This window comes from Bufo gargarizans, unplaced genomic scaffold (genome assembly GCF_014858855.1).
Source record: "Bufo gargarizans isolate SCDJY-AF-19 unplaced genomic scaffold, ASM1485885v1 original_scaffold_926_pilon, whole genome shotgun sequence".
Classification (NCBI taxonomy): Eukaryota; Metazoa; Chordata; class Amphibia; order Anura; family Bufonidae; genus Bufo; species Bufo gargarizans.
Window position 1 is genome coordinate 370,312 of NW_025334759.1, and position 23,569 is coordinate 393,880.

At 46.5% G+C, this 23,569-nt stretch overlaps 1 protein-coding gene across 4 annotated transcripts in view; it reads right to left on the minus strand.

The window, feature by feature from the left end:
- Positions 1-23,569, minus strand: part of LOC122924242 (pulmonary surfactant-associated protein A-like) — a 57,780-nt gene that overhangs the window by 27,079 nt on the left and 7,132 nt on the right. Inside the window, exons 1-4 of one of the 4 annotated variants that reach the window (XM_044275171.1) lie at positions 22,378-22,647; positions 22,090-22,262; positions 19,910-19,999; positions 2,757-2,843 (exon numbers count right to left, since the gene is read on the minus strand). In XM_044275171.1, coding sequence (XP_044131106.1) covers positions 2,757-2,843; positions 19,910-19,999; positions 22,090-22,255 — 343 coding nt within the window. In that variant the 5' untranslated portion in view covers positions 22,256-22,262; positions 22,378-22,647. Of the gene's footprint in view, positions 1-2,756; positions 2,844-19,909; positions 20,000-22,089; positions 22,263-22,334; positions 22,650-23,569 lie in introns of those variants that run through there. The other 3 variants (XM_044275172.1, XM_044275174.1, XM_044275175.1) reach the window with 3 other exon arrangements.

The following is a 23,569-nucleotide window of genomic DNA, read 5'->3' on the forward strand; positions in this document are numbered from 1 at the left end:
CGATCTCTATATACCAAGACCTGGCGCCTGTAACCCTGCAAAAAAGAAGGATCCTTAAACCCCTTACGGAGTATCTTCGCAGCAATCGAATTCCATACAGATGGACCTTTCCTTTTGGCATCACTTTCTCACACGCGGGAAAGTTCATCAGAATATCGTCACACGAGGATCTACAAGCAGCCTTTGTCACCATGGACATTGATCCATTGGACATTGCCAATTGGGATACAGTATCCGACATCTCTTCTCTCCCAGATGTTCCGAGAATCACCCCATGGGAAAAGTCTCCGGCTACCAAACTCCAACGGTTCCGACGCAGGAGTGGACTGCTGACCCCAAGGAGAATTACCTAATCTTCGGGTGCTATAGATAACCTTTGATAACCTTTAATAGCATTCTTTATGTTTCTTGCCTATTATCTTGCCTCTCCCCACTACTTTCACATTTTTCCCTACCTCCTTGACTGTCCAAAACTCATAATATGCTATAATATTTACGTACTATTATATGCTATCTGATGTAATTGCCTTTTAGCTTGATATGTCCCATACAATGGCAAGACCTCATACTTGGGTGTACCCACACTACCCCCTTCTCACTACTTTGATGGACTTTTCCATCATCTTTCTGTTCTATCAGAGTTTGGTTAATTGTTATGTTTATAGATATGCTCCTTTTTTTATCCTATGTTTTTCTTTCCTCAGTCATGTCACTTTTTCAAGATCCTTTGTAAGCCACTTTGGGTTTGTGGAGCTGATGCTTGCTTTTCCCGGGGCCACTATGTACAATATCTTGCTCCCTCGCTCCGCAGGGTGCCGGTGTAATTGTTCCACCCTAATCCTGACCAAAACAATATGGCGGATCTAAAAATCGTTACCTATAATGTGAAGGGTCTGAGATCACCTTGGAGGTGCGGAGATGATAGGGGCACATTCCTTCACATTTGGTGGGATTGCTCCAAGATCTCTGAATGGTGGAAAGTCATCTTCCAAATCAGCAACGAGATCTGTAAATCCGACTTCCCATGTACGCCTGAGATTGCTTTACTTTCATTTGGCATCCGAGGCAGGGACAAACATACGTTGGCCTTATTTTCATCCCTATTATCAGCTGCTCGCCTACTCATTCCAACTCTATGGCGTTCCATTGAGACCCCAAAAATTGATCATTGGCTCAATAAAGTTGATCAGATCTACCGGCTGGAGGAACTTCCCACTGGGAGTTAAATTCTAGATCCTCCTTCCTCTCGATCTGGACCCGCTGGAAAGATTACAGACACTTCATTTGAACCACATTGAAATTATGCTATATTTGTGGCTTATCTGTCTCTCGCTTAACATGACTGACTTCCTTCTCCCTTTTCCCTTCCTTTTTTTTTTCTCCTACCCCTACCTTCTCCCCTTCCCCCCTCCCCCCTTCCCCTTCCCCTTCCCCCCTCCCCCCTTCCCCTTCCCCTTCCCCCTCCCCCCTTCCCCTTCCCCTTCCCCCTCCCCCTTCCTTTCCCTCAGAAGTTCCTTGTTAACTTTAATATTTTATATGTAATTTGCACTGTAAGACTACCATCTTCATGCCTTGTCATACTTTGTGCCATTGTAAAGTGATCTTTTGGCATGTTTGTATGCTATTCCTTCATAAAACAATAAAAAATTGTTTAAAAAAAACTAAAAACTAAATGGGAGGTATAAAAGCCAGATTGAAGCAAGGAGCAAGAAATGTGTATGGGGGTTGGAGGTTTTCCTGATGCTATTTAGGTTTTGTTACTGCATGGGACTGGAGCTGTTTGTTATTTGTATGGGGTTTTTGAGTGTTCTGTGCTTCATGCTGGCTTTGCTACCTTTTACTTTTCTCAGTTGTTATAAGCGGGCCAAATACTGGGCCCTGTGGGTCTAGGCATACAGTAGGTCGCCCAGCATATTTATTTTGATCTATACCAGGAAACTGCGGTAGATAATAACGGAAATCTAAGTATGCTCCCTTGCATGCATAGATTTCAGTTCTCAAACATAGACATGCACAGATGGATCACCATAATTGTGCGCCTCCTGATAATTGTGGTGCATAAGATGGCAGTGGTGAAGAGATGCATCAAAATACATTAGTATTGGAAATTGTTTTAATTGCAGAATAGAGAGTAGACCGTAATGTATTGGACACCCAGCAGAATTCCCATATGAATAGGCTATATGATGCAAATATGTCAACTAATACAGGGCAGGGAAGCTTCTTTGTAGTACATACAACTATATTCCTTTCCTTTTCAAATAATATTGAGAAGAAAACCTATTTATTATTTTGAGAAGTATATCCAATATAACATGTTGTTAATTAAAATTATGTGGGAAACAAAGAGTAAAATTGGTGGCAAATAAGCCTATTTGATGGTCTGACTTCAATTTATCCAATGGATAAAAACATTGAAAGAAAAGTGCATTACCTATAATGGTTGCTAATAAGTGTAAGACATTCCTGGATACAAAACAACATAAACAATGAAGTAACTCTAACCACAGCCGTTCAAACAGTGGGTCTGCTGAAGTACACTGAGAGTCTGATCCCAACCAGTTTAATATTGATGGTCCATCCTAAGATCATCAATATAGTTCTTGGGAAACCCCTTTATAATAGACCACTACCTGCAGTAGCAGCAATGGCAACTATTTCATACTGTCTATGAAGTTTCTCTTAAACATTTCTATAATTTGAATACTGAAGCTGATTGTTAACATGACAGAAGTATGCATTATAACTGGACAAACCTTTAGTCCTTGCTGATGTAATGAGCTGCATTTGATTCACCTGGGCTTCAAGAGAAGATAATTTGTTTTGTATATTTGTAAGCAATGCTGTAAAGGAAGAGACATTTATAAGAATAGTATTTTGTGTAAACTTTAATTTCAACTACATATGGTTTGCCAATAATAACATATTTATAAACCACTTAACATATCCCAGGACAAGTAGATTTACAATACACTTTATCTGATTCAACTCCTGACCCTGTGGGCATAGCTTCTGTGCCCATACAGTATCAGTGCTGTCATAGTACTGCTCTGTGTGTAAACTCACTTCACCTGGTGCCACACTATTAGGGAGCATGCACCAAGAGATTGAGTTGTGAGTAGGGATGAGCGAACCCGGACTGTATAGTTCGGGTTCGTACCGAATTTTGGGGTGTCCGTGACACGGACCCGAACCCGGACATTTTCGTAAAAGTCCGGGTTCGGGTTCGGTGTTCATCGCTTTCTTGGCGCTTTTTGAAAGGCTGCAAAGCAGCCAATCAACAAGCGTCATACTACTTGCCCCAAGAGGCCGTCACAGCCATGCCTACTATTGGCATGGCTGTGATTGGCCAGAGCACCATGTGACCCAGCCTCTATTTAAGCTGGAGTCACATAGCGCCGCCCGTCACTCTGCTCTGATTAGCGTAGGGAGAGGTTGCGGCTGCGACAGTAGGGCGAGATTAGGCTGATTAACTCCTCCAAAGCACTTGATTAATTGATCGATCTGCAGCTGTGGATCATTGAGCTGCTGATACTCAATTTTACCACATGACAGGAGGCTTCGTATTTTGCATTAAACTCTCTTTACTTACTCCACAGCAGTAAAGAAACAGTTAAAACAGTAACCAATCAAAATGCAATAGGAGGTAATATATTCTGAGCCGTGAGACTCCTCCTCCTCTTTCTTTACTGCTCCATCAGACAGACAGGTCAGAGTTTCTGCTCTCCCAATTATAAGGCTTTTGGGGTTACGTATTTCCATTTGAATGTTTTTCTATCTATCCTTGTGGTAATATTTAATGTCTACTACTACATTTTGGGGGGTTTGTGGCTCAAGCAAAAAATTTTCTCCTCAGTTTGGTCTCCCGTCCCTGTCTGGCCTTCTCACTCGGACGTGGAGGATAAGCTTTACTAGCCAATTTATTTATTTATTTATTTACTAGCACCCCCCCCCCCCAAAGGATTATGGTAAGGGGTAACGTTCACCCCATCTGCGAATATCGCGTCGCGATTTTTTTGCCGCGAATTTTCGGCAAAAAATTTTCGCCGCGCATTTTTCAGGCGAAAATTTTCGCCGCGCATTTTCGCTCGCGGCAACGGCGGGAATTATACTCGCATCTCGCGAGAACTGTGGCCGCCATTTTGGATAGAGACTCCATGTCCTCAGTGCTCGGTTTTTGCGGTAAGTCCATTACAACCATTTCCTCTTACTATTTGATATTGTGCTCCGTGTCAGAGCCCTCACTGTGTCTCTCCTCCTTCACAGCTCGGATTGCATAAGCCTGTCAGACGACCAGGCAGGGCTCTCAAATCTGTGGCCGTTTGTCCAGGCCTCACCACTGCAGGGTTCATTCCCTGGGCTTTGGGGTGTCGCCCCGAAATTGCTGCTGCTACAGAGGTGTCAGACATACATCCTCTATTCCTGGGTGCTGCCCAGTGTAAAAATCCCAATTTACCCTGCTGGGGTTATAGGTACTGCTGGTACCATCTCTATACATCCTCTATTCCTGGGTGCTGCCCAGTGTAAAAATCCCAATTTACCCTGCTGGGGTTATAGGTACTGCTGGTACCATCTCTATACATCCTCTATTCCTCGGTGCTGCCCAGTGTAAAAATCCCAATTTACCCTGCTGGGGTTATAGGTACTGCTGGTACCATCTCTATATACTTTATACTACCCTGTGCCAGGGTGTTGTTGGACAATGGACCAGAACGCTGCACAGCTTCAGGCCATGATTAATGAGGCAGTTGCTGCCTCGATGGAGAAGGCTTTCTCCAGAATTCTGACGGCGGCTGATGGGCCAGATGACCTCGCTGAGGTCCCGCAACAGGACTACGATTCCGAGGCTTCGGAGTCACAGGTTCGTGCCGACTCTCGGCCACAAAAACGCCATTGGAAAGGAGAGAAGGGCTCTGCTAATCCGGACAGGGGCAAGGCCCCCGCCAAGCGCGACAAACCGTCTCCTCTCGCTCCCTCGCCTGAACATCAATACTCCTCGGACGAGGAGGATAAGCTTTCTCCGTCCATGAATATTCTGGACTCGTGGCAGGCCGCGGACTCCGACGTTCCGGAGGACGCCTGGGGCTCAGATGAGGGCGCGTTTTCCGGTGACCAAAAGGGCACCTTTCTCGAAACCGCCCAGCTACCCGACGACTCGGCGCCACTGCTGGAGGATGAGGAAACCATCCTGGACCCCTCCGGCCAACGTCTCTTCGATCCGAGAAACATCCGTCATCCACGTTCTGGGAACTGGACGCCTCCGGATCACCTCGCAAAGTTTATGCACCTATGGCTACGCAAACCTATGGACAAAACGATTCGCAACCGTTTACGATCCGAATGCCCTCGCCCTCTGTTACCCGACTTCGTGGCGCAAACTCCGGAGTTCGACCAGATCATGACCACCTTTATGTCTAGGGGTGGTCAGGACCCTCGCAAAGGGGTTGAGAAGGCATTCCACGGCGTGCAGGATAAGCTGTTGGACTCCATTGGTCCACTTTCCCGCATTTTGTATTTGGCGGATGATGCCCTAGCGCGATCAGAGGAGTTTGACGCTAATATGGTTCGTGAATGGGCTCACGACATTAGAGAATGGGCTCAACGGTGCTTCTGCTTTGTAGGCAACGCCAACGTAGCCCTCTCTTCTGAGAGGAGGAAAGCAGCATTACTCCGTCTTGACGGAAAATTGGTGGAATTGGGCACCAAAGAACTAGGACCTCTGGCACAGGGCAAGCTATTTGGTGAGACTTTTCTGAAGGAGCTCAATAGACATGTGAATGTCTTTACCTCGCTTAACAAAGCACAGACCTCCATGAAGCGGGTCTTCCGAGCCAACTCCCAAAGGGGTGTTTTTGGAAGGGCTGGCCGCCACAGAGGCCGAGCAGCCAGCCGATTCTGGCCTTCGGGCCCCAGTTCTCAAAGGCCTCAACCGTTCTACCCAGAAACAGGCTATAGACAGCCTTTCTCCTTCACCAGAGGAGCCGACAGAGGTCGTGGATCACGTGCCCGGGGCAGGGCTCGCTTCAACTCCATCGGTAAGTCGTCACTGGTTGCAGGTACCTCTTCTCACTCATACAGCAGGTCGTATTTCCCTTTGTTTTCAGAACTGGGCGGCTATATCGTCGGACGCATGGATACTCCAGACGGTAGCAGGGTTACGTCATAGACTTCGTGGGACGTCCAGACCAGTCGATCCTGCCGCATCCTTTTCTCTGCTCCGCAGAGGACTACAGGTTGATAGCAAACGAGCTACTAGACCTCCACTCCAAGGGTGCGGTGGAGCCCGCACACGATCAGGGAGGCTTTTTCAGCAATCTTTTCTTGGTGAAGACAAAGACCGGGGATTTCAGACCAGTCTTAAACTTAAAAAAGCTCAACTCCTACGTGCGATACAGGCACTTCAAGATGGAGGGCATACACCTTCTGAGGGACCTCCTTCGAGACGGAGATTGGTTCACGAGACTGGACCTCAAAGACGCGTACTTGTCGGTACCGGTCCACTCGACCTGCCGACGTTTCCTCAGATTCCTGTGGCAAGGTCGACCATGGCAGTTCACGTGCCTCCCTTTCGGCCTCAGTTCAGCCCGTGGTGTTTCACCAAGTTGCTGAAGCCTGTGGTCGCACATCTTCGTGCTCAAGGGATTCGGTGCATTATATACCTGGACGACCTGCTTCTGTTTTGCGACGACAGGTCCGGACTGACTCGGCACACACGTTTTACCGTCGACTTCCTGACCTCCCTAGGGTTCGTGGTGAACTTCTTGAAGTCGGAGTTGTCCCCGACTCAGACTGTCCAGTTTCTGGGATTCGAGATAGACTCCAGGTCCAGCACACTACGCTTATCAGCGACGAAGATCGCGGCTATCAAGAAGGAATTGCGCAGAGTCATCCGCTGCTTCTCCATTCCACTCCGTACTCTGGCTCGGATCGTAGGTCTACTATCCGCTTCCATTCAGGCCATTTCTCCCGGGACCGTTGGAACGGCCGAGCCATCTTCGGGAGCTCTCCCGACGTCGTTTTGGAGTCGGACGCCAGCCTTTGGGGCTGGGGCGCGACGGGCGGAGGCAGATCAACAGGAGGCGCCTGGACCGCTCAAGAGAGTCTTCTCCACATCAACTGCCTGGAACTGTTGGCGGGGTCGTTCGCTATCCGCAGTCTGGCGAAGGACAAGTCACATTGCTGTATTCTCTTGCGGATGGACAACATCTCGGCGGTCCGCTAGATCAACCGCCTGGGCGGAGCCCGTTCCCGTCTACTGTCGGAGGTGACGAAGGAGATCTTCGACTTCTGCCTTCCCTGCAACATTTCACTCAAGGCGGAATACCTTTCAGCATGATCGCACGGACAATTCAATTCCTGAGGAATCAACGCATTTCTCTCCTGCTCGTCGCTCCGCTTTGGCGGAATCAACCGTGGTTCCCGGACCTTCTGGAGCTCTCCTACATCGATCCGTTGCTTCTACCGTCTTTCCCGATGCTCCTCACGGACCAGAAAGGGAATCCGCATCCCCTGGTACTCGAGGGCCGTCTCCTTCTGGTGGCTTGGGCTCTTTCCGGGGAGCCTGGCAGACCAGCGATTTATCGCAGGCAGCTAGAGACCTCATATGGGACTCCTGGGCTCCTGGAACTAGAAGATGTTACTTATCAGCTTGGGGTTCCTGGTCCTCTTGGTGCTGTGAACGGGACTTCGATCCATTTACGGCACCTGTGACCGCCATATGGAATTTTCTGTCACATTTGTTCTCTTTGGGCCGCTCCTATCGTTCTCTCAACGTGGTGCGCTCCGCTATTTCGGCGGCGCACGTTCCCTCTCTTGGTATCCCAATCGGTAGGGATCCACTTGTTTGCCGTTTACTTAGGGGTATAAGGTTGCAGAGACCTCCGGACCCCAGATATTCTCGGCTCTGGGATGTGGCCTTGGTTCTTCAGTTTCTGAGAGATTGGCCGACTAATACCTCCCTCTCTCTAAGACAACTGTCGGCCAAGTTGACTTTGTTACTTTGCCTCGTTTCCTTTCGTCGAGTTTCGGACGTACGGGCTTTCGACGTCGACGCCTTTTCGGTCTCTCCGGAGGGAGTTACCTTTCGGGTGTCTAGACGTACCAAGTCCAACTCTACGTCGGTCTTTTATCCCTTCTTTGCCTCAGAACCGCAACTTTGTGTCGTTTCTACCCTTACTCGGTACGTTGAGGTCACTTCCGCGCTTCGAACTTCTGCCTCGGGACAGCTTTTGATGTCCTACCGAACGTTCCCGTCTCAACTACTACACTCGCCAGGTGGATACGGTGGCTTCTGTCTCCGGCGGGCGTGGACCCCTGTTTTGGGGCACATTCAGTTCGTGGGGCGGCTGCTTCCTCGGCCTTCTCGGCAGGCGCTTCTCTGACAGACATCCTACATTCGGCGGACTGGTCGAGGGAGTCTACCTTCAGGACATTCTACTTTCGTCCAAGCACGGGGGCGGCTATGTGTCTTGTGAATCAGCGTTAAAAATGCAAAATACGAAGCCTCCTGTCATGTGGTAAAATTGAAGATTATGCTAGCGCTAGTGTACTTATAATCTTAATTTTAGTAATGACAGGAGGCGAGTATTTTCCCACCTCTTTCCCACCCTTGGTAAGTGCTCGTGGGTAAGTATATGGTTTCACTCCCTTTTGCGTTTTAGCAGCCAAGATCCTTTTAAGTGATGTCATTTACTGTCATTTTATGTGGGTCATGCCTGCAAGCAGGTTCAGTTTCGGTTCCTAACCCATTTCACATTGTTTTTCAGTATAAATGCTTGAGGTTTCCGGTCCAACTTCAGGGAGTTTCTTCGTGTCGATCGGACTTCGTCTCACGGAGATCTGAGTGCGGACAGAAGGTCTTTTGATTCCGGTTACAGTTCACTCCGGATTTTCTTCATGCTTTACAGTTACAGGACAAGGAGTTCGTTCGGTGGTTCGTGGTTTAAGAGACATTGACTTTAGTTTGTCCAGTTTTTCTGATGTCGCATGCGAAAGAGGAGGAGGAGTCTCACGGCTCAGAATATATTACCTCCTATTGCATTTTGATTGGTTACTGTTTTAACTGTTTCTTTACTGCTGTGGAGTAAGTAAAGAGAGTTTAATGCAAAATACTCGCCTCCTGTCATTACTAAAATTAAGATTATAAGTACACTAGCGCTAGCATAATCTTCAATTGCTCACTGTTTTTAGGCTGCCCAGACCGTTTGTCAGTCATTTTTTTCTGGGGTGATCAACGGCCATTTTGTGTCTTGTGGTGCGCCAGCACAAGCTGCGACCAAGTGCATTTAACCCTCAATGGTGTGGTTGTTTTTTGGCTAAAGCCTACATCAGGGTGAAGCTGTCACACCAAGTGCATTTAACCAGCAATAGTCTGTTTATTTTTTGGCCATATACTACATCAGGGGCAAGCTGTGCCTGTCACCAAGTGCATTTAACCCTCAATGGTGTGGTTGTTTTTTGGCTAAAGCCTACATCCGGGTAAAGCTGTCACATCAAGTGCATTTAACCCGCAATAGTCTGTTTATTTTTTGGCTATATACTACATCAGGGGCAAGCTGCGGCTGTCACCAAGTGCATTTAACCCTCAATGGTGTGGTTGTTTTTTGGCTAAAGCCTACATCCGGGTAAAGCTGTCACATCAAGTGCATTTAACCCGCAATAGTCTGTTTATTTTTTGGCTATATACTACATCAGGGGCAAGCTGCGGCTGTCACCAAGTGCATTTAACCCTCAATGGTGTGGTTGTTTTTTGGCTAAAGCCTACATCAGGGTGAAGCTGTCACACCAAGTGCATTTAACCAGCAATAGTCTGTTTATTTTTTGGCCATATACTACATCAGGGGCAAGCTGCGCCTGTCACCAAGTGCATTTAAGGCTACTTTCACACTAGCGTTCGGGCGGATCCGTTCTGAACGGATCCGCTCATAATAATGCAGACGGAGGCTCCGTTCAGAACGGATCCGTCTGCATTATTTTAGCATATAAAAGCTAAGTGTGAAAATAGCCTCGTACGGATCCGTCCAGACTTTCAATGTAAAGTCAATGGGGGACGGATCCGCCTGAAGATTGAGCCACAGGGTGACATCTTCAAACGGATCCGTCCCCATCGACTTAACATTGTAAGTCTGGACGGATCCGCACGGATCCGCACGCCTCCGCATGGCCAGGCGGACACCCGAACGCTGCAAGCAGCGTTCAGCTGTCCGCCTGTCCGTGCGGAGGCGAGCGGAGCGGAGGCTGAACGCCGCCAGACTGATGCAGTCTGAGCAGATCCGCATCCATTCAGACTGCATCAGGGCTGGACGGCTGCGTTCGGGTCCGCTCGTGAGCTCCTTCAAACGGAGCTCGCGAGCGGACCAGCGAACGCTAGTGTGAAAGGAGCCTAACCCTCAATGGTGTGGTTTGTCGAGCTGTCACACCAAGTGCATTTAACCATCAATAGTGTGGTTATTTTTTGGCCATATCCCAGTCTAATTCTGTCAGTAAACCTATACCTGTCACCCAGCGCCTAAATACTAGGCCTCAAATTTATATCCAGCTAAATCTGTCGTTACTGCTGTAGCTGGGCGAGTTATTTAGTGTCCGTTCAAGCACATTTTTTGTTCTGGGTTGAAATACAATTCCCAATTCAGCAATTTCATAATTTAGTGGTTTCTGCTGTATCAGAGCTATTTGAAATCTATCCCTAAAAGGGTATATCATATTGAAGGTGCACATAGGGTCATTCAGAATAACTTCACACACCCACTACTGTGCATTTCCAAGTCTAATTCTGTCAGTAAACCCATACCTGTCACCCAGCGCCTAAATACTAGGCCTCAAATTTATATCCAGCTAAATCTGTCGTTACTGCTGTAGCTGGACGAGTTATTTAGTGTCCGTTCAAGCACATTTTTTGTTCTGGGTTGAAATACAATTCCCAATTCAGCAATTTCATAATTTAGTGGTTTCTGCTGTATCAGAGCTATTTTAAATCTATCCCTAAAAGGGTATATCATATTGAAGGTGCACATAGGGTCATTCAGAATAACTTCACACACCCACTACTGTGCATTTCCAAGTCTAATTCTGTCAGCAAACCCATACCTGTCACCCAGCGCCTAAATACTAGGCCTCAAATTTATATCCAGCTAAATCTGTCGTTACTGCTGTAGCTGGGCGAGTTATTTAGTGTCCGTTCAAGCACATTTTTTGTTCTGGGTTGAAATACAATTCCCAATTCAGCAATTTCATAATTAATTGTTTTCTGCTGTATCAGAGCTATTTGAAATCTATCCCTAAAAGGGTATATCATATTGAAGGTGCACATAGGGTCATTCAGAATAACTTCACACACCCACTACTGTGCATTTCCAAGTCGAATTCTGTCAGTAAACCCATACCTGTCACCCAGCGCCTAAATACTAGGCCTCAAATTTATATTCAGCTGAATTTGAATACAATACATTGGGCCAAATAATATTTTTGTTGTTGTGGTGAACCATAACAATGAGGAAAACATCTAGTAAGGGACGCGGACGTGGACATGGTCGTGGTGGTGTTGGTGGACCCTCTGGTGCTGGGAGAGGACGTGGCCGTTCTGCCACATCCACACGTCCTAGTGTACCAACTACCCCAGGTCCCAGTAGCCGCCAGAATTTACAGCGATATATGGTGGGGCCCAATGCTGATCTAAGGATGGTAAGGCCTGAGCAGGTACAGGCATTAGTCAATTGGGTGGCCGACAGTGGATCCAGCACATTCACATTATCTCCCACCCAGTCTTCTGCAGAAAGCGCACAGATGGTGCCTGAAAACCAACCCCATCAGTCTGTCACATCACCCCCATGCATACCAGGGAAACTGTCTCAGCCTCAAGTTATGCAGCAGTCTCTTATGCTGTATGAAGACTCTGCTGGCAGGGTTTCCCAAGAGCATCCACCTAGCCCTTCCCCAGCGGTGAAAGACATAGAATGCACTTACGCACAACCACTTATGTTTCCTGATGATGAGGACATGGGAATACCACCTCAGCATGTCTCTGATTATGACGAAACACAGGTGCCAACTGCTGCGTCTTTCTGCAGTGTGCAGACTGAACAGGAGGTCAGGGATCAAGACTGGGTGGAAGACGATTCAGGGGACGATGAGGTCCTAGACCCCACATGGAATGAAGGTCGTGCCACTGACTTTCACAGTTCGGAGGAAGAGGCAGTGGTGAGACCGAGCCAACAGCGTAGCAAAAGAGGGAGCAGTGGGCAAAAGCAGAACACCCGCCGCCAAGAGACTCCGCCTGCTACTGACCGCCGCCATCTTGGACCGAGCACCCCAAAGGCAGCTTCAAGGAGTTCCCTGGCATGGCACTTCTTCAAACAATGTGCTGACGACAAGACTCGAGTGGTTTGCACGCTGTGCCATCAGAGCCTGAAGCGAGGCATTAACGTTCTGAACCTTAGCACAACCTGCATGACCAGGCACCTGCATGCAAAGCATGAACACCTTAAAAACAAGGATTTCGCTCAGGCTCCCCCTGCTACCTCTTCTTCTGCTGCCGCCTCGGCCTCTTCTGCTGCTGCCGCCTTGGCCTCTTCTGCTGCTCCCGCCTCGGCCTCTTCCTCCGCCTCTGGAGGAACATTGGCACCTGCCGCCCAGCAAACAGGGGATGTACCACCAACACCTCCGTCACCAAGCGTCTCAACCATGTCACACGGCAGCGTTCAGCTCTCCATCTCACAAACATTTGAGAGAAAGCGTAAATTCCCACCTAGCCACCCTCGATCCCTGGCCCTGAATGCCAGCATTTCTAAACTACTGGCCTATGAAATGCTGTCATTTAGGCTGGTGGACACAGACAGCTTCAAACAGCTCATGTTGCTTGCTGTCCCACAGTATGTTGTTACCAGCCGCCACTACTTCTCCAAGAGAGCCGTGCCTTCCCTGCACAACCAAGTATCCGATAAAATCAAGTGTGCACTGCGCAACGCCATCTGTAGCAAGGTCCACCTAACCACAGATACGTGGGCCAGTAAGCACGGCCAGGGACGCTATCATCTCCCTAACTGCACACTGGATAAATGTAGTGGCAGCTGGGCCCCAGGCGGAGAGCTGTTTGGCGCACGTCCTTCCGCCGCCAAGGATCGCAGGGCAACATTCTTTGCCTCCTGTTGCCACCTTCTCGGCTTCCTCCTCCTCTTCTTCCACCTGCTCATCCAGTCAGCCACACACCTTCACCACCAACTTCAGCACAGCCCAGGGTAAACGTCAGCAGGCCATTCTGAAACTCATATGTTTGGGGGACAGGCCCCACACCGCACAGGAGTTGTGGCAGGGTATAGAACAACAGACCGACGAGTGGTTGCTGCCGGTGAGCCTCAAGCCCGGCCTGGTGGTGTGCGATAATGGGCGAAATCTCGTTGCAGCTCTGGGACTAGCCGGTTTGACGCACATCCCTTGCCTGGCGCATGTGCTGAATTTGGTGGTGCAGAAGTTCATTCACAACTACCCCAACATGTCAGAGCTGCTGCATAAAGTGCGGGCCGTCTGTTCGCGCTTCCGGCGTTCACATCCTGCCGCTGCTCGCCTGTCTGCGCTACAGCGTAACTTCGGCCTTCCCGCTCACCGCCTCATATGCGACGTGCCCACCAGGTGGAACTCCACCTTGCACATGCTGGACAGACTGTGCGAGCAGTAGCAGGCCATAGTGGAGGTTCAGCTGCAGCACGCACAGGTCAGTCGCACTGCGGAACAGCACCACTTCACCACCAATGACTGGGCCTCCATGCGAGACCTGTGTGCCCTGTTGCGCTGTTTCGAGTACTCCACCAACATGGCCAGTGGTGATGACGCCGTTACAATACCACTTCTATGTCTCCTTGAGAAAACACTTAGGGTGACGATGGAAGAGGAGGTGGCCCAGGAAGAGGAAGAGGGGTCATTTTTAGAACTTTCAGGCCAGTCTCTTCGAAGTGACTCAGAGGGAGGTTTTTTGCAACAGCAGAGGCCAGGTACAAATGTGGCCAGCCAGGGCCCACTACTGGAGGACGAGGAGGACAAGGATGAGGAGGAGGTGGAGGAGGATGAAGATGAAGCATGGTCACAGCGGGGTGGCACCCAACGCAGCTCGGGTCCATCACTGGTGCGTGGCTGGGGGGAAAGGCAGGACGATGACGATACGCCTCCCACAGAGGACAGCTTGTCCTTACCCCTGGGCAGCCTGGCACGCATGAGCGACTACATGCTGCAGTGCCTGCGCAACGACAGCAGAGTTGCCCACATTTTAACGTGTGCGGACTACTTGGTTGCCACCCTGCTGGATCCACGGTACAAAGACAATGTGCCCACCTTACTTCCTGCACTGGAGCGTGATAGGAAGATGCGCGAGTACAAGCGCACGTTGGTAGACGCGCTACTGAGAGCATTCCCAAATGTCACAGGGGAACAAGTGGAAGCCCAAGGCCAAGGCAGAGGAGGAGCAAGAGGTCGCCCAAGCAGCTGTGTCACGGCCAGCTCCTCTGAGGGCAGGGTTAGCATGGCAGAGATGTGGAAAAGTTTTGTCAACACGCCACAGCTAACTGCACCACCACCTGATACGCAACGTGTTAGCAGGAGGCAACATTTCACTAACATGGTGGAACAATACGTGTGCACACCCCTCCACGTACTGACTGATGGTTCGGCCCCATTCAACTTCTGGGTCTCTAAATTGTCCACGTGGCCATAGCTAGCCTTTTATGCCTTGGAGGTGCTGGCCTGCCCGGCGGCCAGCGTTTTGTCTGAACGTGTATTCAGCACGGCAGGGGGCGTCATTACAGACAAACGCAGCCGCCTGTCTACAGCAAATGTGGACAAGCTGACGTTCATAATAATGAACCAGGCATGGATCCCACAGGACCTGTCCATCCCTTGTGCAGATTAGACATTAACTACCTCCCCTTAACCATATATTATTGGACTCCAGGGCACTTCCTCATTCAATCCTATTTTTATTTTCATTTTGCCATTATATTGCGAGGCTACCCAAAGTTGAATGAACCTCTCCTCTGTCTGGGTGCCGGGGCCTAAATATATGCCAATGGACTGTTCCAATGTTGGGTGACGTGAAGCCTGATTCTCTGCTATGACATGCAGACTGATTCTCTGCCGACATGAAGCCAGATTGTCTGTTACGGGACCTCTCTCCTCTGCCTGGGTGCTGGGCCTAAATATCTGACAATGGACTGTTGCAGTGGTGGCTGACGTGAAGCCTGATTTTCTGCTATGACATGCAGACTGATTCTCTGCCGACATGAAGCCAGATTGTCTGTTACGGGACCTCTCTCCTCTGCCTGGGTGCTGGGCCTAAATATCTGACAATGGACTGTAGCAGTGGTGGCTGACGTGAAGCCTGATTCTCTGCTAGGACATGCAGACTGATTCTCTGCCGACATGAAGCCAGATTGTCTGTTACGGGACCTCTCTCCTCTGCCTGGGTGCTGGGCCTAAATTTATGAAAATGGACTGTTGCAGTGGTGGGTGACGTGAAGCCTGATTCTCTGCTATGACATGAAGACTGATTCTCTGCTGACATGAAGCCAGATTGTCTGTTACGGGACCTCTCTCCTCTGCCTGGGTGCTGGGCCTAAATATATGACAATGGACTGTTGCATTGGTGGCTGACGTGAAGCCTGATTCTCTGCTATGATATGAAGACTGATTCTCTGTTACGGGACCTCTCTCCTCTGCCTGGGTGCCGGGGCCTAAATATCTGAGAATGGACTGTTCCAGTGGTGGGTGACGGGAAGCCAGATTCTCTGCTATGGGACCTCTCTCCAATTGATTTTGGTTAATTTTTATTTATTTAATTTTTATTTTAATTCATTTCCCTATCCACATTTGTTTGCAGGGGATTTACCTACATGTTGCTGCCTTTTGCAGCCCTCTATCCCTTTACTGGGCTGTTTTACAGCCTTTTTAGTGCCGAAAAGTTCGGGTCCCCATTGACTTCAATGGGGTTCGGGTTCGGGACGAAGTTCTCGAACCCGAACATCCAGGTGTTCGCTCAACTCTACTCTCTAGAAAAAATGAGTCATTATAACTAATGAAAGGTATTTGGGTATTTATTGATAATTATCTCACACTTTATACAGATACGTAGGTGGACGTTCCTTAATACCAATAGATTCACAGCCTGATAAACGTTTAAAAGAAAAAAAGAAAAACTTTATTAAAGTCCGTTTAAAAGGAGGGCAAAAAGCCTATATGTCACAGTCTGTGACCATCAGGCAACCAGACCCAAAAATTGTGCAGAGAAGTAGTATAAATAAATCCTCTGTACAATTATAGGTCTGGACTAGAGACCTGACTTGCTAGCAAGTAGTTGCTAATCAATTGCAAGCCGGATGTTAGGACACGGTTCACACTATGAATGGACACTAGTATGTTTGTTGCAAGTGACCCTATAGGATATATTGCTCAAGTGTGGTAAATCCAGCGAATTCCTGGCCGTGTGAGGCTATGTTTAGTTGATCGCACTGACTATACTGAGTGCTGCACCCTTGGTCTGCGATTGAGATCAGTGTATCCAGTACATATACGCTAGACCACTATGTCTGGAGCGACTATTTGATAGCCTCACTACTCCAGATGATTTTACAGCGTCCTGCGTTAATAAAGTCTCTGTGGACATATATACGCTCTCATATAGTGCAGTGTTCAGACCAGCCTCTCAGATAGCCTGCGGCCAGTATATTAAGCTATATCCATTCGCTTGCAGCCAGTATATTTTGGCTCCATCCACACACCTGCAGCCAGTATATTTGGGCTCCAGCCACACATTTGCAGCCAGTATATTTTGGCTGCATGCACACACTCAGGCTATCGGGTTAATACCGCATCTCGTGCAACCCTGGCTAAAGAGCCGTGTCCTAATGGTTAACAGCAGCTCTACGCGTTTCCACATGTTATATGTTCGTCACGTATCTTCAGAAAATGTCACATGGAAACGCGTAGAGCTGCTGTTAACCATTAGGACACGGCTCTTTAGGCAGGGTTGCATGAGATGCGGTATTAACCTGATAGCCTGAGTGTGTGCATGCAGCCAAAATATACTGGCTGCAAATGTGTGGCTGGAGCCAAAATATACTGGCTACAAGTGACTGTATACAGCCAAAACATACTGACTGCAAGCAAATGGATATAGCTTTATATACTGGCCGCAGGCTATCTGAGAGGCTGGTCTGAACACTGTACTACATGAGAGTGTATATATGTCCACAGAGACTTTATTAACGCAGGACGCTGTAAAATCATCTGGAGTAGTGAGGCTATCAAATAGTCGCTCCAGACATAGTGGTCTAGCGTATATGTACTGGATACACTGATCTCAATCGCAGACCAAGGGTGCAGCACTCAGTATAGTCAGTGCGATCAGCTAAACATAGCCTCACACGGCCAGGAATTAGCTGGATTTACCACACTTGAGCAATATATCCTATGGCATGGCTGGCCAACCTGTGGCTCTCCAGCTGTTGTAAAACTACAACTCCCACCATGCCCTGCTGTAGGCAGATAGCTGTAGGCAGTCTGGGCATGCTGGGAGTTGTAGTTTTACAACAGCTGGAGAGCCTCATGTTGGCCATCCCTGTCCTATAGGGTCACTTGCAACAAACATACTAGTGTCCATTCATAGTGTGAACCGTGTCCTAACATCCGGCTTGCAATTGATTAGCAACTACTTGCTAGCAAGTCAGGTCTCTAGTCCAGACCTATAATTGTACAGAGGATTTATTTATACTCCTTCTCTGCACAATTTTTGGGTCTGGTTGCCTGATGGTCACAGACTGTGACATATAGGCTTTTTGCCCTCCTTTTAAACGGACTTTAATAACGTTTTTTTTTTTTCTTTTAAACGTTTATCAGGCTGTGAATCTATTAATTTATTTATAATAAATGAATAATTAAGTATTTTCATTTTCTTAATTACTGGAGAACCCCTTTAAGAAAGATAGGGTCAATAGACAAGGCGGTAGCGTGTATGTGAAGAGGGATATGAAGTCAATTGTGAAGGAGGTAATTGTTGGTGAGGATGGTGAGAATGTTGAAACCTTATGGGTGGAATTGCAAAGGGATATAAACACTGAAAAAAATTATAATAATTGGTGTAATCTATAGACCCCCTAACATCACAAAGGTGATAGAAGTTCAGCTGGATAACCAAATAGAGCGGGCTGCACTAGCTGGTACAGTGGTCATAATGGGAGATTTTAACTTCCCAGATATTGACTAGGGTTATAGTTCTGCCTCAACTGCAAAGGGGAGAAAATTCCTTAACTTGCTGCAGGACCACTTTATGGGCCAGTTTGTGAAAGCTCCCACTAGGGGCGATGCTCTGTTGGTTCTGGTAATTTCTAACAATGCAGAGATTGTTCAAAATGTAACTGTATGTGAAACACTTGGTAATAGTGACCACAATATAATTATATTGCCCCTGAACTATAAGAAGCAAACTCTGGCTATGAAAGCAAAAACATTGAATTCTATAAAAGCATTTCCCTGGGACGAGGGCAGCATTTTAAGGCATAGACTGGGAGCAGCTACTGTCACATACAAATACTGAGGATAAATGGGAGAGCTTTAAATCCATATTGGGTGATTGCAGTGCAAACTTTATTTCTGCAAGTAACAAGTATAAACGGTTAAAATTAAAACCGACATGGCTTACAGCTGCTGTAAAAAGGGCAATCTGAGAGGTCAGGTATAGCCTTTGAAATTTACAAAGGGCTTAATAAAATCTGTAAAAAGAGAGATACAATCTTCAAAAACACCAAATGAATAGCAGGTGGCAAAAGAGAGCAAAACAAATTCCCCAAAATCCTTTAAATATATAAATGCTAAAAACCAAGGTCAGAGCAGGTTGGTCTCCTAAAAAACGGAAAAGGGGTGGCCACTGAAGATAAGGAAAAGGAAGAGTTGCTAAATGTTTTTTGTTTTTTTAGCTCTGTATATATAAAAGAAGAGAAAGGTGCTGATATTGGTGGCGCCAGGGCTGGTAGTAATATACTTAGTTTTCTAACTGTAGATATCATCCTAGATAAGTTAAATAAGGTAAATGTGAACAAGGCTCCAGGTTCAGATGAATTACACTCCAGGGTTCTCAAATAACTCAGTTCATTCATTGCTGTGTCCCTGTTTATAATTTTTTGAGATTCTCTAGGGACTGCTACAGTGTCAAGTGTCTGGTCCTTCACAGGTAATTATAGACCACTAAGTTTAACTTCTGTTGTGGGAAAAATGTTTAAAGAACTCTTAAGGGACTATATACAGGAGCATGTGACTGTAAATAATACCATAAGTTATAACCAGCATGGGTTTGCCAGGGACAGAAGTTGTCAGACTAACCTGAATTGTTTTTATGAGGAGGTGAGTAGAAAGAAGTCTGGACAGAGGGCCGGCTGTGCATGTAGTGTTCTTGGATTTTGCAAAGACATTTGATACTGTTCCTCATAGACATCTAATAGGTAAAATAAGGTGTATAGGCTTATAAGTATAGTCTGTAATTAAAGTTAAAACTGGCTGAAGGACCGTGCCCAGAGAGCCGTGATCAATGATTCCTATTCAGAATCGTCCCCAGTTATAAGTGCTTGGTTTCCCTTTTATTTAATTTATTTCACTGTCTCTATTGGAATATTTTTGCCAGAAACAAAAGTGGCATTACCTGGTCTACAAGACTGCGCACACATACTCGGCGTACCTTGGGATCTCCATAACGAAAAAGAGTTCCCCTTAGACAATGCATATATGACAATGCATATATATTTTGGAGAAACACACATTTGTGTACTACTAGGTTCAATATCTCTCACTCACTCACTCACTCACTCACTCACACACACACACACTCTCTCTCTCTCTCACTCTCTCACTCATCTGGCAGAAAATTTTGGGACTCTGTTACCAGTTAGCCCAAGATCTCCTTTAGGTCCTTGTTTTCCTGGTGGTCCGGTGCTGCCTCTCATTGCTGGTGCTCCTACTACTCCAGGAGGACCTAAAGAAAAGCAGACATGGATTCATAATCTTAATCACAGTATACCCTGTACCACAGGATAGGTCATCAATTTCAGATTAGTGGAAGACTGGAGGTCTGGCTCGCCTCACTCCCACCAACCAGCTGCCTAAATGGACTGCAGTGCTAGTGAGAGATCTGCATCCTCTTCTGTGTATATCTGCATGCAGTCAAAATTGTAGTGGTGGTGCAGAGTAAATTAAGCTGTTTGTCCCATTCCAGTAAATGGAGGTGAAATTACCCTGCCCAACCAGTACAATGCAGACAGCAGGCAGGTCAACATTGAAGAGTATGCAGCTCTCAGACTAGCAGCCCCTTCAAGCAGCTGATCAGCAGGGGTGCCGAGAGTCTTACCACCAGACATGCTTTGCTAGGAAGTAGGTGATAGTTCTTAGGTTAGCAGCCCCTTCAAACAGCTGATCAGTGGGTATGCCACCACCTGTCTGATATTGATGACCTATCCCAAGGATAGGTCAGCAGCACTCTTTAACCAGTGAAATAAAAACATTCTTGTTGAAACGTTGGTTCTTTCTGATTGCAGCATAGAAAGGATTTATTTTTTTACTGTATTACCTAGGGACTGTGCACATCTCATTTTTGTTGTACGTCAAGTGGATATGTTTGTAAACAGAAAAAACGTGAAGAAGTGTATGGCTTGATACACCCATAGATTATTGGGCAAACATAGTTCAAAAGTGCATTCTTTTCTTTTGCAGGATAGAATAGCTTAACATACCACACTTTTCTGTCCTGCAAAACAAAATGTATAGGGATAGAAACATAAGGCAATGCCTTTCCATCCGTTAAACATATCGTTTTTTATCCAGATTCTTCCTACTTCCTTTGATACACTTAAAAAAAAATGTTTAAGAAAAAAAGTATACGTTTTTATTTACAAAAAGGACACAAACGTATTGAAACGTATGCACATCCATTGCATGTATATGTTTAAAAAAAGGATTAATAACCACAAAATTGCATATGTTTGTATATGTTTTTTACTGTAAATGTATCTGCTTGATGTACAGCAAAAATGAGATGTGAACAGGCCCTTATATATGACATCCGCTCAAGGGGCTGACATTTCTCATTAGTACTAACACTCTGGAAGAAAGAATTTAAGTAATGTAGAATATTGCAGAAACATAATTTTTATATTGTTAATCAAGTATCTTAATTTTTTTTTTTAAATACTGTTAATTCCACATTTTCTCACAATAATATCTACTACAACTGCCACACATTCAGGTTTTTTTATTGCAGTTTTGAAGCCAAAATCAGGTGTGGATCATAACAGGAGAGAACGTATTTAGGGCAAATACAACATCTTCACTTTTTTCAATCCATTCCTGGTATTGGCTTCAATGACAGCATAAAAAAAAACCTGCACTTGTGGCAGCACCCTAAAGCCTCATGCACACAAACGTATTTTCATTCCGTGTCTGTTCCTTATTTTTTTTCAGACCGTATACAGAACCATTCATTTCAATGGGTCCGCAAAACAAACGGAAGGTATTCTGTGGGCATTCTGTTTCTGTATATGTCCATATTTTCGTTCCACATAAAATAGAGCATGTCCTATGATTGTCCGCATTATGGGCAAGGATAGTACTGTTCTATTAGGGGCCAGCTGTTCCGTTCCTGCAAAATACAGAATGCACACAGATGTAAAATACATACAGTCCTGTGCATGAGGCCTAATGGTGTGTATCACATGCTCAAGATTTATTGCATTGTAGGCTTAATTTTTTTTTTATCATGTGACTTAACTTACCAACCAATACATGTGAAACAATGAATTTCATTTATTTTCTGCTCTTTTTAAAAAAAAAACTGCTATTTTGGGAAAAAAATTATGACATGTAACTGTTTTAGTGAATACTAAAGTACTGTAGAAAGAGAAACAAAAAATAAAGATGACTACCTATCTCTAATTACCTGTACTAATATCTCTTATTTTATCTTTTCTATTAGTTTTAAAATATCTGACATTTAGTTTTAAGTAAACTAGGCAAATATGTTCAATTCCAGAGAGGAACCTTCTGTAACCTCCATTTGTCTTTATTCCTTACCTGTATCTCCTTTTAATCCATTAATGCCATCTCTTCCATCCCGTCCATTGAGACCTGGAAGCCCTTGTATTACAGAGCACGCTGGTAACGTGTCAGACAGAGTCCTGGTGAATAACATTAGAAATATTGCTGCTGTGAAGCTGAAGGTCCGGGCGCAGAAAATCATGGCTTACCTAAATAAAATAAAAATATCTAGTTTAGTAATTTCACAATACTTTGACCTCTGTGAATTACATTGAATATACCGTAACTACCAACAGCAAAGTATCTGCTCACGTGTTCACTAACCTATTTCAGCTACTGTAAACAAATTGCCCCAAATTAACAAAAAATTAATTGTTTAACAAAGTTTGTAACGAAGAATGCAGCCTGCAGTAGCTCAATTTTGACATGAATGCTATGTGTGCATTGCTTTTTATATGGAAGTTTATCGATTACTTGGAGGTATCTTGGTGAACTTTGAACTGGGAAGGTCAATAAAAGTATTTTTTGTTCTTTTTAGTAAAATTTTGTATGTAGTTGTGAAGTCAAATTGTTTTCTAAATAAGATTAACTGGGAAAATAGAAAAAATGCCTGTTTGTGAATATTCATTTTCATACTAGTTAATACTAGTCTATACTAATAAAAGCCCTGTGTACGTGGTGTCTGTGTGTGTGTGCCGATTTGTTAAGTGCGCAAGCGCGGCGCACAAACCAATCAGCACACACTCCACACACACACACACACAGCAGGGACCGCCTAAAGCACCCCGCCGCCAGCCAATAAAAACATGGCGCATCATATGCAGCCCAGACAGCCCACAGCAGCGCGGCCGTCCAATCAAAGTCGCCGCCCGGACCGCCTACAATTGCGCCAGCCAATAAACACACGGCGCACCATACGCTGTACGGACCGCCCACAGCATGGAGCCGTCCAATCACACCATCCCCACAATGTACGTGTGCGTCCGTGCGTGTGTGCCGATTTGTTAAGTGTGCATGCGCGGCGCACAAACCAATCAGCCCCCACTCTACACACACAGCAGGGACCGCCCAAAGCACCGCGCCGCCGGCCAATAAAAACGCGGCGCATCACATGCAGCCCGGACAGCCCACAGCAGCGCCACCGTCCAATCAAAGTCACCGCCCGGACTGCCCACAATTGCTCCAGCCAATAAACACACGGCGCACCACACGCTGTACAGATGGCCCACAGCATAGAGCCGTCCAATCACACCATCCCCACAACTGCACCGCTGGCCAATAACCGCCTCTTATGGTGTGTGGTGTCAGTTGGAGCCGAGTGCATAAGAAGCAGAGTGCATAAGAAGCGCCGCTAGTTCATGCACAGTGACAGAAATTGCTCTCAGATACACACTGCAGCTGCTGCCAGCAGTATTAAACAGCACCACCAATCAGTGCCAGCAATAATTGCCAGCCATCAATCATTGCCACCAGTCACTGTAACAGCAGTCAGTGCCAGCCCTATCAGCTACCAGTC